The following is a 15,069-nucleotide window of genomic DNA, read 5'->3' as shown; positions in this document are numbered from 1 at the left end:
GTCCAGATTCCACCACATATTAGCCTCTGGGTAAATCTCAACTTCCCAGGCCATCAATTTCCACATCTGGAAAAAAAAGTACCATGAGCTTTGATGGCACTGATGTGACCACCAAATGAAGTAATGCGTACAGGATGTGTTAGTACAACGAGAAAACGAAGAAGAAAACAGAAATGGAAAATATTGTGGCCTACCTGCCCAATGAAACTCATCCAGAGGTTGGGAGAAACGACCTATGCTTTGGTTTTGGTTTGATCGCTTTGCACCGCTTTGCAAATTCTACTTCCTCCTCACACTGAATTTTACTTCGTAAGGTTGCTCTATGGGTTCGATGAGAATACGCCCTAACGTACTTCATACATTACCAAGTGGTAGTTGAAAAGTTTGGTTTGAGAAAGGCATGTGTTCCAGGCAGAAAGCTGGATGGCTTGAGGTCCCAACTCTGCCAGTTAGAATTTAATCCCGGGTAAGCCACATTTCCCATCTGCAGCATGGAGCCAAACAGGCTTTGGTTTAAAATCTCATATTGGGCCTTTCTAAGCTCTATTAAGATCTGAGTATGACTGTCCTCTCCTGTAATAAGACATAATAATCATACCTTGCAGAGTATGTACAAAAAAGTGCTCAGGGCCGAAAATGGCATAAGGCAGATGCTATTATGACAAGCATATATTCCCATGCCTCATGCACCTGTGGCGAAAGTGGCTATGCAGCAAATGGTCATAGCCAAGGATGCTGATATGCAAGAATTGTTGAACTAGCATTTGCAAATAGGGGAGTAGAAGTCATTTGCAAGTCAGGATTACAAATGCAGATCTGGAAGAAGTTCATAAAAGGAAAGTAACAACCAAGAAAGCTAACAGGTTAGCCCCTAAAAGAGAAGAAGAACCAGAGTGATACAGGTCCAAAATGTTCAAGAGAGAGTGTTCCGGAAGTAAAGCAGCTGGAGCACTGAGGGTACGAACCAGTCACTGAACTGAAGCCTGAGGTCAGGGTTCTGACTTAGACAATGAGATCAATAGTAAATTAACTCTTGAGACCGGTTACTGTATTTGGGGTTTGTTGTTTTTTGTTTTTTAAATTGTTTTAATGTTTATTTATTTTTGAGAGAGAGAGAGAGAAAATGAGAATGAGTGGGGGAGGGGCAGAGAGAGAGGGAGACACAGAATCCAAAGCAGGCTCTAGGCTCTGAGCTGTCCTGTCTGCACAGAGCCTGATGCAGGGCTTGAACTCACGAACCATGAGATCATGCCCATGAGATCATACCTGAGCCGAAGTCGGACACTCAACTGACTGAGCCACCCAGGCGCCCCGGCCCATTACTGCATTTGTAAGATGAAGAAGGCTGTACGTATTACATAAATTCAAACATCTTTTCTAGGCCTCATTTTCCTAAGAAAGTTGTAAAACGATGTAGCCAGTTCGGAAGTGGGGGTAAACTACAATACTTTAGTCTGTGATAAGACTGTGGCAAATGATTCAAAAAATACACACTGGAAGTTTTTAGGAAAAAAGAAAAAAAAAACCCCAGAAATGATAATAAGTAGCAATAAAGATAATTGCCAAAATAAATAGCAACCAAAAAGTGGCAATGAGGAATCATCACACATAAAAGCATGAGAAGGGGATTCGAGCTGGTACTTGAATAACCAAAGCAGAATGGCAAAAAGAATTACTTCTGTAAAGCCACGGATTTCACGAAAAGGTGGTTAGTCACCGGTCACCTGCGAGCGATCCATTTCATTCCCAAGCGACAAACAGTAAAAGCCTCCTATCGCTTCCTATCTGGGTTCTCGCTGCTGCTCTGGTGCAGGCTGGGAACCAATTTGCCTTGGTCTGGGGGCTGTGCCTCCAACTGCCAAGAGCTAGTCTTGCCCACAGGGTCGGGTGGGGGAGCGTTTTCCAAGTTTTCCACAGTGAATTGGAATTACAAATGTAATTGAGAAAATGCCCTAGAGAAGAAACAGGTGGATTTAGAAACTCGGTTCAAAAAGTAAACAAAAGGAAGGTGCTGAACAAGGCAAACACTGGACAGGGCAGAAGGCAATTCTGTTGCTATTTTGTTGGAGGACTGGGGACACATGTACATAACTGAATGGACAATGGGAATTCTGGAGCATCTGGGTGGCTCAGTCGGTTAAGCGTCCAACTTGTGCTTTCGGCTCAGGTCATGATCTCATGGCTCATGGGATCGAGCCTGCTTGAGATTCTCTCTCTCCTGATCTCTCTCAAAAATAAATGAATAAACTTAACAGAACAAGAAGAAAATGAAAGAAAAGAAAGTGGGAATTCTGCGCAGTTGGGCAGAGCTTCTCAAAGTTATCACTCAGGGATGTTGTCAAAAGGCAAACTGTGATTCAACAGGTCTAGGGTGGAGGCCTCAACAGGGGTATGTTGATTTGTGGAGACTGTTGATTTCCTTGGTATAAACACTTCCACCATGAGAACTTCAAGCTACCACCATGAGGTCACTGAACACAGAGTTGGGAAGAGACACACACTTTCAGCTGGAGAGGCAGTACAAGCTGGCTCTAACACACCCAAATCTCTACATTTCCAAGGCACTCCTAGATGATTCAGATGCTGCTGGTCCACAGACCATATTTTCAGTCTCAAGATTATAGAAGACAGTGAAGCTATCTGGGGCTTAGGCTTGAGGCAAGGAAATGTGAGATCATTTAGGAGAGCGAGGAGAGACATCACCTAGATCAGGGTTTCTGAAGCTCAGCATTATTGACATTCTGGACTCTTTGTTTTGGGGGGCTAGTCTGCACGTCATAGGACATTGGGCAGCATCCCTGGCTTCTACCCGCTGAAGCCAGCAGCATCCTCCTCCAGCAATCACAATCAAAAGGCTCTCTAGACGCCATGCATCTAGATTCATCTCTAAAAAAGGAAGGAAGGGAAGGGTGGTAACTCATACCACAAGAAAAGAGATACTGAAGAGCAAAAACAAGAAAGAGAGGAAAAGAAAGAAAGAAAGAAAGAAAGAAAGAAAGAAAGAAAGAAATCTCCTTAAACACACACACACACACACACACACACACCGCTTTAGTTAGCACCAGGCTGAACCAAGTAGAAAAGAAGACTGTATGTATATTTAGAAAGAATGTAGGCAGGATTCAAAGTTTAAAACACGAGGAAAGTTCTGGAGGGTAAAAGAAAGGTACTGACCTACGACAACAGGTCCATTGACTAAGAAGTAGGATCAAGGATATCTTGGGCTCTTAGACTCAAAATTGCTGTGTTCAGTCCTGGCTGTATCGTTTATTAGGTGGGTGATCCTGGGCAAATTATCTGACAAGTAAAAGCCTCCGATATGAAGACTTCATGGAGTTGTCATGAGTACTGAGATAACGTATGTTAATTTCTGAGCACAGGGTCCTGCACATGCTCAATTAATGTTAGCTGCTACTATTACCAGCATCATTATTCTCCTTAAGAAACATATGCTTCACTGGCTACTGTTTAAACTTGTTAGATGAAATGTAACACATGGGAAGATCTTGCCTGGTGAGGCCTTACTTGTCAATTCTTTTTATAAATATTGTACTCATCGTGTGAGCAGAAACTGTAGCTGAAGAGGCATTAAAGTTGGGAAAGCCAGGGCGCCTGGGTGGCTCAGTCGATTGAGCATCTGACTTCAGCTCAGGTCATGATCTCATGGTTGGGGAGTTCGAGCCGCACACAGGGCTCGCTGCTTTCAGTGTGGAGCCTGCATTGGACCCTCTGTCCCCATCTCTCTCTGCACCCCCACCTCTCTCTCTCCCCCTCTCTCTCTGCACCCCCACCTCTCTCTCTCCCTCAAAAAAAAAAAAAAAAAAAGTTGGGAAAGCCAACCACTGACTGATGTTCCAAAAATCACAACTAATGAGACAAGGTAAACGTGAATAAAAAGCCCATAAATCAAGAGGAAGCAAAAAGAACATTAAATTTTCACTGAAACTGGCAGGTTTTCATAGGGCTCCAGTTAGCATCAAGAACATGTGATGAATTCTAGTACAGCTGCCAAGGATGACAGGTTTATAAGAACCAACCTGACTTCAAGTTGTTTATCCTACAACAACAGTAAACTGCGCTGCTGGTTTTTATCCAAGTCGAGAAGTGATTAAAACACAGAAACCTGTTGGGTGCCTGGGTGGCTCAGTTAAGCATCTGACTTCAGCACAGGTCAGGATCTCATGGTTTGTGGGTTTGAGCCTTGCATCGGGCTCTGCGCTGACAGCTCGGAGCCTGGAGTCTGCTTTGGATTCTGTGCCTCCCTCTTTCTCTGCCCCTCCCCTGCTCACGCTCTGTCTCTCCCCAAAATAAACAAACATTAAAAAATTTTCTTAAAAAAATAAGGAAAGAAAAAACACAGAAACCTGCCTGTAAGTAATTTCTATAGATAATTCGAATATCAGTCTGGGGTATTCAGTAATATCACAAAGTATCCTCTTTCAGTCGCCAGTACATACTGAGAACATATTTCAAGAGTACTACATTTTTCTCACTAAAATTCTTGGGAGGCTATGAAGGGTTCTGTCTGTCCCATGCACAACTGACCAATAAGGGAAGGGAAGCATTTTAGGTTTTAAATAGCTTCTGAGTGTCAGGACAGGATAACTGTTCCCAACTAGAACAATTGAGGACCCTTTAAGGGAAATGTAGAATTCTTCAGAGAATCCAAAATAGAGCCATTCTAACATGAAACTCATCAAGAGGAGGAAGTTATTAAAACCTTTCCTCTGAGATGTGAAAAGTAGTTTCCCTGTATAGAATTCCTTCAACCCAGCCTGCTAATTTCAAGCATCTTCATTAGCAAAAACAAAGAGGGCAAACATTATCGAGCATTCCAAGCTTATCATTTGTCTGTATGGGGCGAATCACTGGGAAGAACACTGAATGTCATCACTCTGCAGATGGCCAGGAGTCAGGGTACTACTCCAGCCAGCCACAGCCAACGGGACTTCCAAGTTTTCCAAAAATAGCTATGACTTACATACAAGTGCTCATCAAACACCTCACATACAAACTTGTAGGGAATGCTGATAGTGGCCACTGTGGCAGAGGTAAATGAAGATGCCTTTGATTAACAGGCACATGGTCCCCAACAAATTTAAGCATGACTTACTCTCCCTTAAAATAGCCTCTTCCCTAAAATCAACCCAACGGTCTCAAAACTAAGATGTTTCCCACCTGTTTTGAAGTCACTGTCCTAAATGAAATAGAAACGATCTGTGAAACCAGAGAAAATCCTGACTCAGATTCCAATGGGCATTTGTGAACACCTAACAATAGCATCCCCATTAGAAATCAGCACATGAAATACATCCACATTACTTTCATTTTGGAGCCCAGGACCAGGAGGTATCTCTTACTACGGGAGTTCAAAAAGGAAGTGTGTTCACTTCCACAATACTGCTCTCCTGTGCGCAGGAACACAATAAAGAGCCATAACCGGTTTCCCACGTGGAGGTATCTGACAGCTTTGTATTGTAAATGTTTATGAAATTCCTCATTTCCGAACTCTCATTTGCATCCCTGGCACACGTTTCCCATTCGGTCTCCAAAAAGCACAGTAGTTGAGGGGTGAGGAGGTAATGTTGTTATAGCATTCCAAAGCAACCTTAGAAGACGTTCTCAAATTGCCTACTTCCCAAGTTTCTTCACACGGGCATTATCGGCCTTTTGATTTGCTCCCAAACCAGTGTTCCACTCTCACCCACTTAGCCCAGAAATCCCTGTATCGGTTTCAATCTTCTCAGATAATAGGAATGGGAAGGCACTTGTGAGCATACCTTGTATTCCTCGCGCTGTTCCTCCTCCCTCCTTAAAAATCCAGGGATGAATGCACTGGGGAGGTTGCTTTATTTAAAAAAAAAAAAAAAAAAAAAAAAGCGAGGGTGGCAGGGGTAAGGGAAGGGAGGGAGGGAGTGGTAACCAGGACCCCTGGTCTTTTTTACAAGGTGTTGATAAATCCCTCCTTTAAGTCAGCTAAGTTCGGTCTGCTTAGACACTTCAAAACACTACTGTATAAAAGGGACTTAAAAATGAAAACAAACAACAAAACCCACCTAAGCTGCCACCTTCGGAAGTTTCTCATCCAGGTCAGGGCCCACAAGCGCTCCCCCGAAAAAGCCCTGATGCACACAACCCCAAGTCCTGCCCTTTATACCTACTCCCCTCCCAACATGAGCTCGCCGCGGACTCGAAGGGCGTCCCCGATCCCTGCGACCCGAGCCCTGCAAAGACTTCAGCCCCTTCGCCGGCGCACTGCCCTCGCCCCCGCCCGGCCAGCGCCCGCGCCCTCCGTGGCCCCCTCCCGCCCCTAGCCCCGCAGCCCCGCAGGCCCGCCCGGGCCCGCGCCGCTCCGGCCCGCGCCCCGCAGCCCCCTCCCCTCCCGGGACCCCGTGCCTCCCCCGGCCCCCGCTCGCCGCCGCGGGGCCCACCGAGCCGCGCCGGTCCGCTGCTCCGGCCGCGTCGTCCTGCTGCAGCTCCGCAGTCATGGCCGAGGCGCCCCTCCGCGGGTCATCCGGCTCCCGCCGCCGCCGCCAGCCCAGCCTCTCAGGAGGTGGAGGAGGAGGAGGAGGAGGAGGAGGAGGAGGAGGAGGTGGTGGTGGTGGAGGAGGTGGAGGCGGAGGAGGCGGAGGAGGCGGGGGAGACGGAGGAGGAGGAGAAGGTAGCTATGCCCCGCCCCGCCCTCCACCCCTCTTCGGCCCCGCCTCCGCCTCGAGACCGCCGGAGGCTCGTCCCACACGCCCCGCCCCCCGGCCTGCGCGCGCACGCAAGGCGCGCGGCCCGGGGCCGAGCGGCTCTGCGTGCTCCCGCGCACGCAGGGTTCTGACCCGGCGCGGGTCACGTGACTCAGGCCCCGCCCGCGGCTAACGGTCAGCGGCGCCGGCGTTCCGGGGCTGTTGGCGCCCAGGAAATGGTTTGGGAAGCGTGGACGACTCGCTCCCGCCCCAGGCCGTCTCGCGGAAGAGTTCAAGCTGCTCTCGGCCTCGGGAAGCTGTCTGGAGCCCGCGCTCTGGACGGTTTCCCACCTGGCAGTAGAGTCGCTTGGGAGTCCAGGCGCTGGAGGGGTTACCCGTCGTTTGTAGGGAGAGGCGGAGGCTGAGCGCCCTGGTCTGGCCAGAGCTACCCAGACGGACCAGACCCCCTCATCCCTGCTGCCCAGCACCCGCACACACCTGGGCGTGGGGAGTGAGTTGCCGCGTTGTCCCCTTTGCGGTTTTCTGAAGTTCAAACTAGAATTGCAATCTATTTGGTTAAGCCCGAGCCAGCTGCTCCTGACGGCGTATTAAGAACTCAGTGCCTCCCCCGATCTGAAATTGCATTTTCAACAGTTAGATGGAAATCCTAACTACTAACCATGTTTCACATTATTCACGTGTTATCACTGACCGCCGTTCGGTTGGCACCCATTTGGCTGTCCCAAATCTCAGTAGAGGCCTGGTGTGGAAGAGCCCTTTTTTAGCGGTCTGGTTATGCCATTTTCCTGATCTGGGCCTCTGGCGGTATCTTGGGTGTGAATTTGGTGTGGATCGTGGCCTTTCACCCTGTGCTCCTGGCGTTGTTGCCCATGTGATTGTGATGTTTCACCTGCAGGCCTTTCTAGTCTGCCGGTGAGCCCAGCTTGTGGCACCAGGAAACAGGTGCAGAACAGGAGCAGTTCCCGTCCGAAACCTGGCTACTCACAGGACCCGGGGCCATGACTGCTGCTGCTTTTCACCTGGAGACACAGAGGTTCCCTTTTCCCTGCCAGGTAAACTGACAGAGTGATCAGAATCTTCCACGTGCAACAGGCCGACTGTGTGTGTGTGTCTGATGGTTGCAGGACTTTTATGGTTATGCCTTTGCCTTTTTTTTTTTCCCCCATGAGTTCCACACCTGAGGCTCATGGCCTCAACCCTGGAGTCACTGCAAAACAAGTTGATTTCTCAGTATGATTTATTTACAGCTTCGCATATTTCTAAGTTACCAGAAAGCTCTATTTCTGTGTGTCTTGACCATGTCTCTGCAACAACTCTTGTTTGTCTTTGCACATTCATTTTAGGAAATTGCTTGTTTAATGGGAGTAAATGGGGTGGAAAACCTGTAACTTATTCATGAACACTTCCTTGAAAAACTACCAGACACCTCCTATACTCGTATTTCTGGGGGAAAAAAAGTGTATACAGGCCATTTGGTAAATAATAGGCCCCTGAATTTTGACTGAGCATCTTTCTGCTGTGTGGCTCTAAACAGAACTCCAGATCTAATAAATTCGATATAATCAGTTTGAGGGCCCTAGATTGACAAATCCTCTTCGCCTCCTTGTGTTTAACTACCACCTGATCTTGGACACGGTAGTCAGCTAGAGACACCCTGTCCAAACAAGAGTATTTAATGAAGAGTCTGCGTCAGTGCTTGGCCATCAGTTGGCAAGTTCCATGGTGATCAAATATCAAAAATGGACATCATGGAACATGCGCTGTCACCACAGAAAATCTTTTCTTATTCCTTCTTGAAACCCATACGTGAAGGCTCCAGAATAATTACATTATTAGTTGATAATCCTTTCAAGAGTGTTCAGGAAAAAAAAATAAGGGGCAATAGCAAGTAATTGGCATATTTCAAAGGGGAATAATAGTTTTGGGGCTGTTTTCCTGAAGGAGAAATTGAATTTTTTTTCTTTCCCTGAAAACTGTTTGCCCCCATGCTAAGTTACTTTCTCTGAATCAATGGATTTATATTTCTGTTGGTGACTTACTTCAAACCCAAAACAGAATTTGTATTGTAATAAAATGATCCCATTTTGTGTTATTGAATACTTGTGTGCAGCTTGTGGGATAAAAGAATGAAGGGAACGTGTTAGGAAAAGAAAAAAGGAGAAAGACGGAAATGCATACTTCTATTTCTTCTCTGTTTCACTCTGTAAATAGTTTCTGCCCCTGTCTTTGGAGCAACTGGAACTGAGAGCTGAAGGCTGAGGCTGATTGACAGGTATGACTGTTCTCTGAGCAGTGGATTCCTTTCCAGGAACAATCTAGTCAGAAATGTCCTTACAGGCCAGCTTCTTAGCAGTTAGGAAAATGGCCTTTCTCACTGTTTTGGAAACAGTATGGATATTTCTGTTATAACCCCTAGATTAAATAATTAGATGAATTACAAGGTTAAATTATAGGTGTTCTGAAAGTGTCTCCGAAAAGGCTCTCTTTGGCTACTTGAAAAACGAATTTCTGGCCTTCCTGAAATGTGTACTGTAGGCAAATGTAGTTTGTTACCCATTCAGTCAGGTGAATGAGTTCATTTTCATTTTCAAGGTATTTGGCCTTAGTATGCAAAATAACAACCTCATATCTTCTTGTTTTTGTTTCTCTAGAAAACAAACACTAAAAAAGAAAAAAACATAAAACAAACACCTTAAATCTGTTTTCTTCAGAATTCATGAAAGCCTTTAACCTGTGGGATTCAATTTTCCTTTTATAAGAAGGTGAATATAACTTTAGCTTCCAGATTGAGAGGTGATAATAAAGAACCAGAAATAAGCGTACTTCTGCAAACTTGATTTTTGACAAACCAGCATTGTAGACCAGTGGGCGTCAGATGGACTTTTCATAAATGGTACTCAGACAACTAGTTATCCGTATAAAAAATTAATTTTGGACTCTTAGCTTACATCATAAGTAGAAACCAGTTTTAGGTGGATTAAAGACTTTGAAAAAGCAAAATTAAAAAAATTTTAAACATCCAGTTGGAGATTATACTTTGAGGATAGGAGAACTTCTTTTAATCAGATACAAAAGTACAAACCATAAAAGAAAAGTTGGTAACTTTAATGCTAAAATTAAGAATTTCTCAGGGCGCCTGGGTGGCTCAGTCAGTTAAGTTTCCAATTTCGGCTCAGGTCATGATCTCATGGTTCGTGGGTTCAAGCCTGGCGTCGGGCTCTGTGCTGACAGCTCAAAGCCTGGAGCCAGATTCTGTGTCTCTGTCTCTCTCTGCTCCTCCCCCACTCACGCTCTGTCTCTCTCCTTCTCTCAAAAATAAATAAACATTGAAAAAAAATTAACAAAAGATTAAGAATTTCTCTTCGTTAAAAGGTACCATGAGAAAAAAATATCCACAAACTGGGAGAAAATAATTGTAACAATGTAACTGATAACATATTAGTATCCAGAACAAAATTTCCAAACCTTGGCACTGTTAACATGTTGGGGCCAGATACCTCTTTGTTTTGAGGCCTGTCCAATGCACTGTAGGATGTTTTGGCATCATCTCTGGCCTCTCTCTACTAGATGCCAGTAGCTCTCTGCTGCCTACCTATGACCATCATAAATGTCTCCAGACATTGCAAAATGTTCCCTAAGGGGCATATTCTCCAGTTGAGAACCAATGATCCAGACCAGGTGAAAAACCTTTACAAAAGAGACAGTGTAATAGAAGGAACAGCCAAACGCTGTGCAGATGCTGGATAGAAAAGGAAACCCAAGCAGTTGAAAGATGCTGAACTCACTGATAATGAGGAACACAGGAATTAAGACCACAAAGATGCCATGTCATGCATCCAGTTGGCAAAAATTTTTAAATACCACAATTACAAGTGTGGTCAAGAATGTGGAGCAATGGGAGAACACTTACACACTCGCTGGTAGTGTAAATTAGCACAGCCACTTTGGAAAAATTTGGCATCTGGTACTAAAATTTGAAGTTGTGTGTGCCTCACATTCAGCATGTCCTAAGTATGTATCCTAGAACAATTCTTAGTGTTAGTTAGGATATATGTGTAAGATGTTCTTAACACTTTTAATGGCAGATGAAGCAGGGATCAACCTAAATATATCAACGGTAAAACTGATCAATTGTTTTGTGTTGTCATTCGATGGAACTTTATAGAGCAGTTAAAATGAGTGAATTACAGCTATGCAATATCATGGATGAATCTTAGGAACATAGTACTGTAGGGGATCAAGCAAATCACAGAAGATGGCACATAATGTAATTCCATTTGTATGAATTACAAAAACCATCAAATAATATGTCATCTAGGGAGATAAACATATGGTTAAACTACAAATGAAAGCCTGAATATTATAAACACAAAATTTGAACTAGAAGCTCTGAAGGAAGGGATGGGAAGGGAAGGGATAGACAAGGGAAGGGAAGGGATAGGGAACGGGCATATAAGGGAATTTACAGGTACTCCTAATGTTCTGGTTTCATAAATCAAGTGGTATTTACATGAGGGTTCATTCTATCATTTTACATAAATTTTATTAACTACTCAGTAATACAAAAGTTTAAAAGAACATTAAACTTAAAATGAAAAGCCTATCAATCCTTGCTCTAATGATGTTTCCGTGCCCTCAAAAAATATTGAGAAAAGTCTCTGTAGTTTGCAGGTTACCCTTTTGAATGCCGGCTGATGCATGAGGCAGAAATTTAACATTCTCTGAAATTAGGGGCCCCTGCGTGGCTCCGTCGGTTAAGCATCCCACTTTGGCTCAGGTCATGATCTCGCGGTCTGTGAGTTTGAGCCCCGAGTCAGGCTCTGTGCTGGAGCTCAGAGTCTGGAGCCTGCTTCAGATTCTGTGTCTCCCTCTCACGCCCTCTGCCCCTCCCCCGCTCACACTCTGTGTGTGTGTGTGTGTGTGTGTGTGTGTGTGTGTGTGTGTGTGTGTCAAAAAAATAAACATTAAAAAAATTCTCTGGAATTATAATTTGAACTATCATCAAGATAAATGAAAAATATTACCATTCCATTTTATGCAGAGTGTGCCCCAAATCCATATTTTACATGATGTCCAATGAGCTAGAAATTCTATTTTATAAAACATTTTCCTCTTTAGCTTCAAGATTTGGGGAAAGACTTCTATGTCAAAGTTGTGGCCTCCTACAGAAACCGAAAATATCATTTAAGATAAAAACCAGAAAGCTACCCAGGAAAAAAAAAATAGAAGTTTGTATAATGCAGCAAGTATTAGAAGCATAAATTGGAACTTAAGGTGACTTAATTTTTTCACCCAGGGCCCCATTGAAGTGAAAAATCTTACTCCTCAAAATATCAGAATTTGAAAAAATAGATGAGGCCAGAGTAACTAATACAAACTTGCCTTCGGAAATGCAGATGTTTTTACTGATCTGATAAGTTGACCTTGGAAGAAAACAGAACATTTTTAGAGGAAGTAATAACTTCACTGAGCACTTATAGGCTAGGTGGTGTCCTGAGTGCTTTGCATGTATGAACTAATCCTCACGAGACCCTATGAAGTGCTGTTATTATTAAACCTCCTTTACAAATGAGGAGAAAGGTAAAGTACTTTGCCCAAGACTTTTCTCCTATAAAGACGGGAGCCATGATTCTAAGCTAAGCAGTCTAGCTCTCTTTCTATAGGCTGAGGTAAAATATAAGATTCTGGCTTAAAGAAACCCAGGAAAGATGAATCATTAGAAGAAACAGCCTGTAAAGATTTCTCCGAGGAGGTGTTACCTGAACTGAGTTGACAGAGAAAGCAGAGAGTAAGACAATGGGAGTCTTGGCAGGCCATTAAAGACTAGTTATAGGTGGAGTTAACCACAGGTCCCAGTTTGCCTGGGGCAATTACGGTTTACCACCTGTTTTCCCGGAATGATTTTTGGTAGCTTTTCCTTCCTCTAACTTCTAGGATTGGATGTTAAATTGTCTGGTCATCCTACTACAGAGCAGTTTATCTTGAAAGTAAGCAATTCCTAGAGAATCTCACCGTAGTATAACCCAAAGTCTTTCAGATATAACTAAAATGCAAATCTCTAGCCCTAAGTATGTATCATTAATAAGAACTGGTTCATCTGTTTCTAAAGAACATAGCCAGAGGGAGTAGAGGGCACCCCATTGAAGGTGGATGGGATCACTGCCTGGAGACCCTTGCCCTTAAGGGACTGGGTAGCTTTTTCAGTTTTGTAAGCCATTCTCTGTGGCATTTAAGGACTAGAGGTGCCTGAGAGCCATCCCGGAAGAGAAAGGCGACAGCGTGGAGTTAAAAGGGGGGAAAATATTTGATGGTCTCTGCCAGAGGGGGGCAGAAGTTGAATGGGTTTTTGTTTTTGCTTTTGTGGGATTTTTTTCTTCCCATGAGAGAAGAGAGTTTTAGAATTTTATTTAGACCTGGAATGTTGAAGGGAACAACTTTAAAATTTGGAAACAGTGGTTTGTTGGAGTATTTCTTGTCTCTTCCACTTCTCCAGAGTAACCAGAAAGTGAAAACCAAAGGAAGACGGTGTCCTGAATAGAGTGGACTCTTGAGCCATTTTTGTGAGGAGCCGCCACTCCATAGAAGGGACATCAGTTGTGTTCAGGAGGACAGGTACGTAGTGCGTGCTTTGGGCTGGCAGTTCAGAGAGCTGGTCTGTGCAAATCACGATTCTCTAGTACCAAGGAGTAAAAAGATGTGGAAAAGTTACTTAGCTCGAAATTACTAGTCATGTTATTTGAAGTAGAGGATTCTCAAATTTGGTTCCCTTAACTTTATGGAAAGAGGAACAGTGATCCCCACAATTATTGTCATATGTTAAAGCTCATTAATTCATTGGCAAGACAAAGAGAATGGAATAGCAGCCAGACCAACACTCTGGCTTGATCATGGTGAGCAGGTCCATGATCTGGTGGTGACCTCGCTGGGAGAACGTGATGAAAATACTTTCCGCATTATGAAGTGACACTTAAATAAGTTTTGATTTTTATAAAAACAAAATTTGCATTGCTCAAACTGAATAAGGTCAAGAGCCCCTTTCTGTCACTTTGTGGACATTACCAAGGAAGCCTGCCTGTTCAGAGCCAGTGCTAGAGGTTCCTGGTTGGGGAAGGAGCACTTATTGAAGCAAAAGTTTAACAAAAGTGATGTTTTTGTTTCTTTTCTTGTCTAGGAATTCATTCTTAGTATTTAACCATACTAGAAAAGCCATATATGGTATATATTTTGGCTTCCCCCCCCACCACGGACACACATTATTTGGGAATCTCTGTCTTGGTTATCATAAAGACTAAAAATCTGAAGCTTTGGTGTTGTAAGCCCTTACCTTTTTTTTTTTTTTTTTTAATTTAAATTCAAGTTAGTGTAGTGTTGGTTTCAGGAGTAGAGCCCAGTGATTCATCACTCCCATATAACACCCAGCGCTCATCCCAACAAGTGCCCTCCTTAATGCCCATAACCCATTTAGCCCATCCCCCCCCACCAACCTCCCCTCCAGCAACCCTCAGTTTATTATCTGTACTTAAGAGTCTTTTATGGTTTGCCTCCCTCTCTGTTTTTATTTTTCCTTCCCTTCCCCTATGCTCATCTGTTTTGTTTCTTAAATTCCACATGTGCGTGAAATCATATGGTATTTGTCTTTCTCTGACTGAATTAATTTGCTTAGCATAATAATACTTTAGTTCCATCCACATTGCAAATGGCAAAATTTTATTCTTTTTGATCACTGAGTAATATTCCATTGCATATAAGATAAAAAGCTTCTGCACAGCAAAGGAAACAATCAGTAGAACTAAAAGGCAACAGACAGAATGGGAGAAGATATCTGCAAAGGCTATATTGGATAAAGCGTTGGTATCCAAAATCTGTAAAGAACATATCAAGCTCAACAACCCAAAACCACATTATCCGGTGAAGAAATGGGTGGAAGACATGAATAGATACTTTTCCAAAGAAGACATCCGGGTGGCCAACAGACACATGAAAAGATGCTCAACATCACTCATCATCAGAGAAATGTAAATCAAAGCCACAATGAGGTACCACCTCACACTGGTCACAATGGCTAAACTGAACAACTCAGGAAACAACAGGTGTTGGCAAGGATGTGGAGAAAGGGGAACACTTTTGCACTGTTGATGGGAATGCAAACTGGTGCAGCCACTCTGGAAAACAGTATGGAGGTTCCTCAAAGAATTAAAAATAGAACTATCCTATGACCCAGTAATTGCACTACTAGGTATTTATCCAAAGGATGGAAAAATGCTGATTCGAAAGGGCACACGTACCCCAATATTTATAGCAACACTATCAACAATAGTCAAATTATGGAAAGAGCCCAAATGTCCATTGAACAATGACTAAAGAAGATGTGGTA

At 43.8% G+C, this 15,069-nt stretch overlaps 2 protein-coding genes across 10 annotated transcripts in view; one reads left to right on the top strand and one right to left on the bottom strand.

Moving 5' to 3' along the window:
* Window positions 1-6,654, bottom strand: part of USP28 (ubiquitin specific peptidase 28) — a 64,926-nt gene extending 58,272 nt beyond the window's left edge. For 5 of the 9 annotated variants that reach the window (XM_078432760.2, XM_060604782.3, XM_078432759.2 and 2 more), the window contains exon 1: window positions 6,432-6,653. In XM_078432760.2, coding sequence (XP_078288886.1) covers window positions 6,432-6,488 — 57 coding nt within the window. In that variant the 5' untranslated portion in view covers window positions 6,489-6,653. Of the gene's footprint in view, window positions 1-5,780; window positions 5,800-6,431 lie in introns of those variants that run through there. The other 4 variants (XM_078432758.2, XM_060604783.3, XM_081790373.1 and 1 more) reach the window with 4 other exon arrangements.
* A 902-nt stretch (window positions 6,655-7,556) lies between these two features.
* The window catches only part of HTR3B (5-hydroxytryptamine receptor 3B), a 74,546-nt gene continuing 67,033 nt past the window's right edge, over window positions 7,557-15,069 (top strand). Inside the window, 3 exon segments of the mRNA XM_078432763.2 lie at window positions 7,557-7,747; window positions 8,907-8,967; window positions 13,189-13,307. The gene's annotated coding sequence lies outside the window, so the exon portion shown is untranslated.

The sequence above is a fragment of the Panthera onca genome, chromosome D1 (genome assembly GCF_046562875.1).
Source record: "Panthera onca isolate mPanOnc1 chromosome D1, mPanOnc1 haplotype 2, whole genome shotgun sequence".
NCBI lineage: Eukaryota > Metazoa > Chordata > Mammalia > Carnivora > Felidae > Panthera > Panthera onca.
Note: the sequence above shows the minus strand (reverse complement) of the source record. Positions and strands in the feature narration are given on the sequence as shown.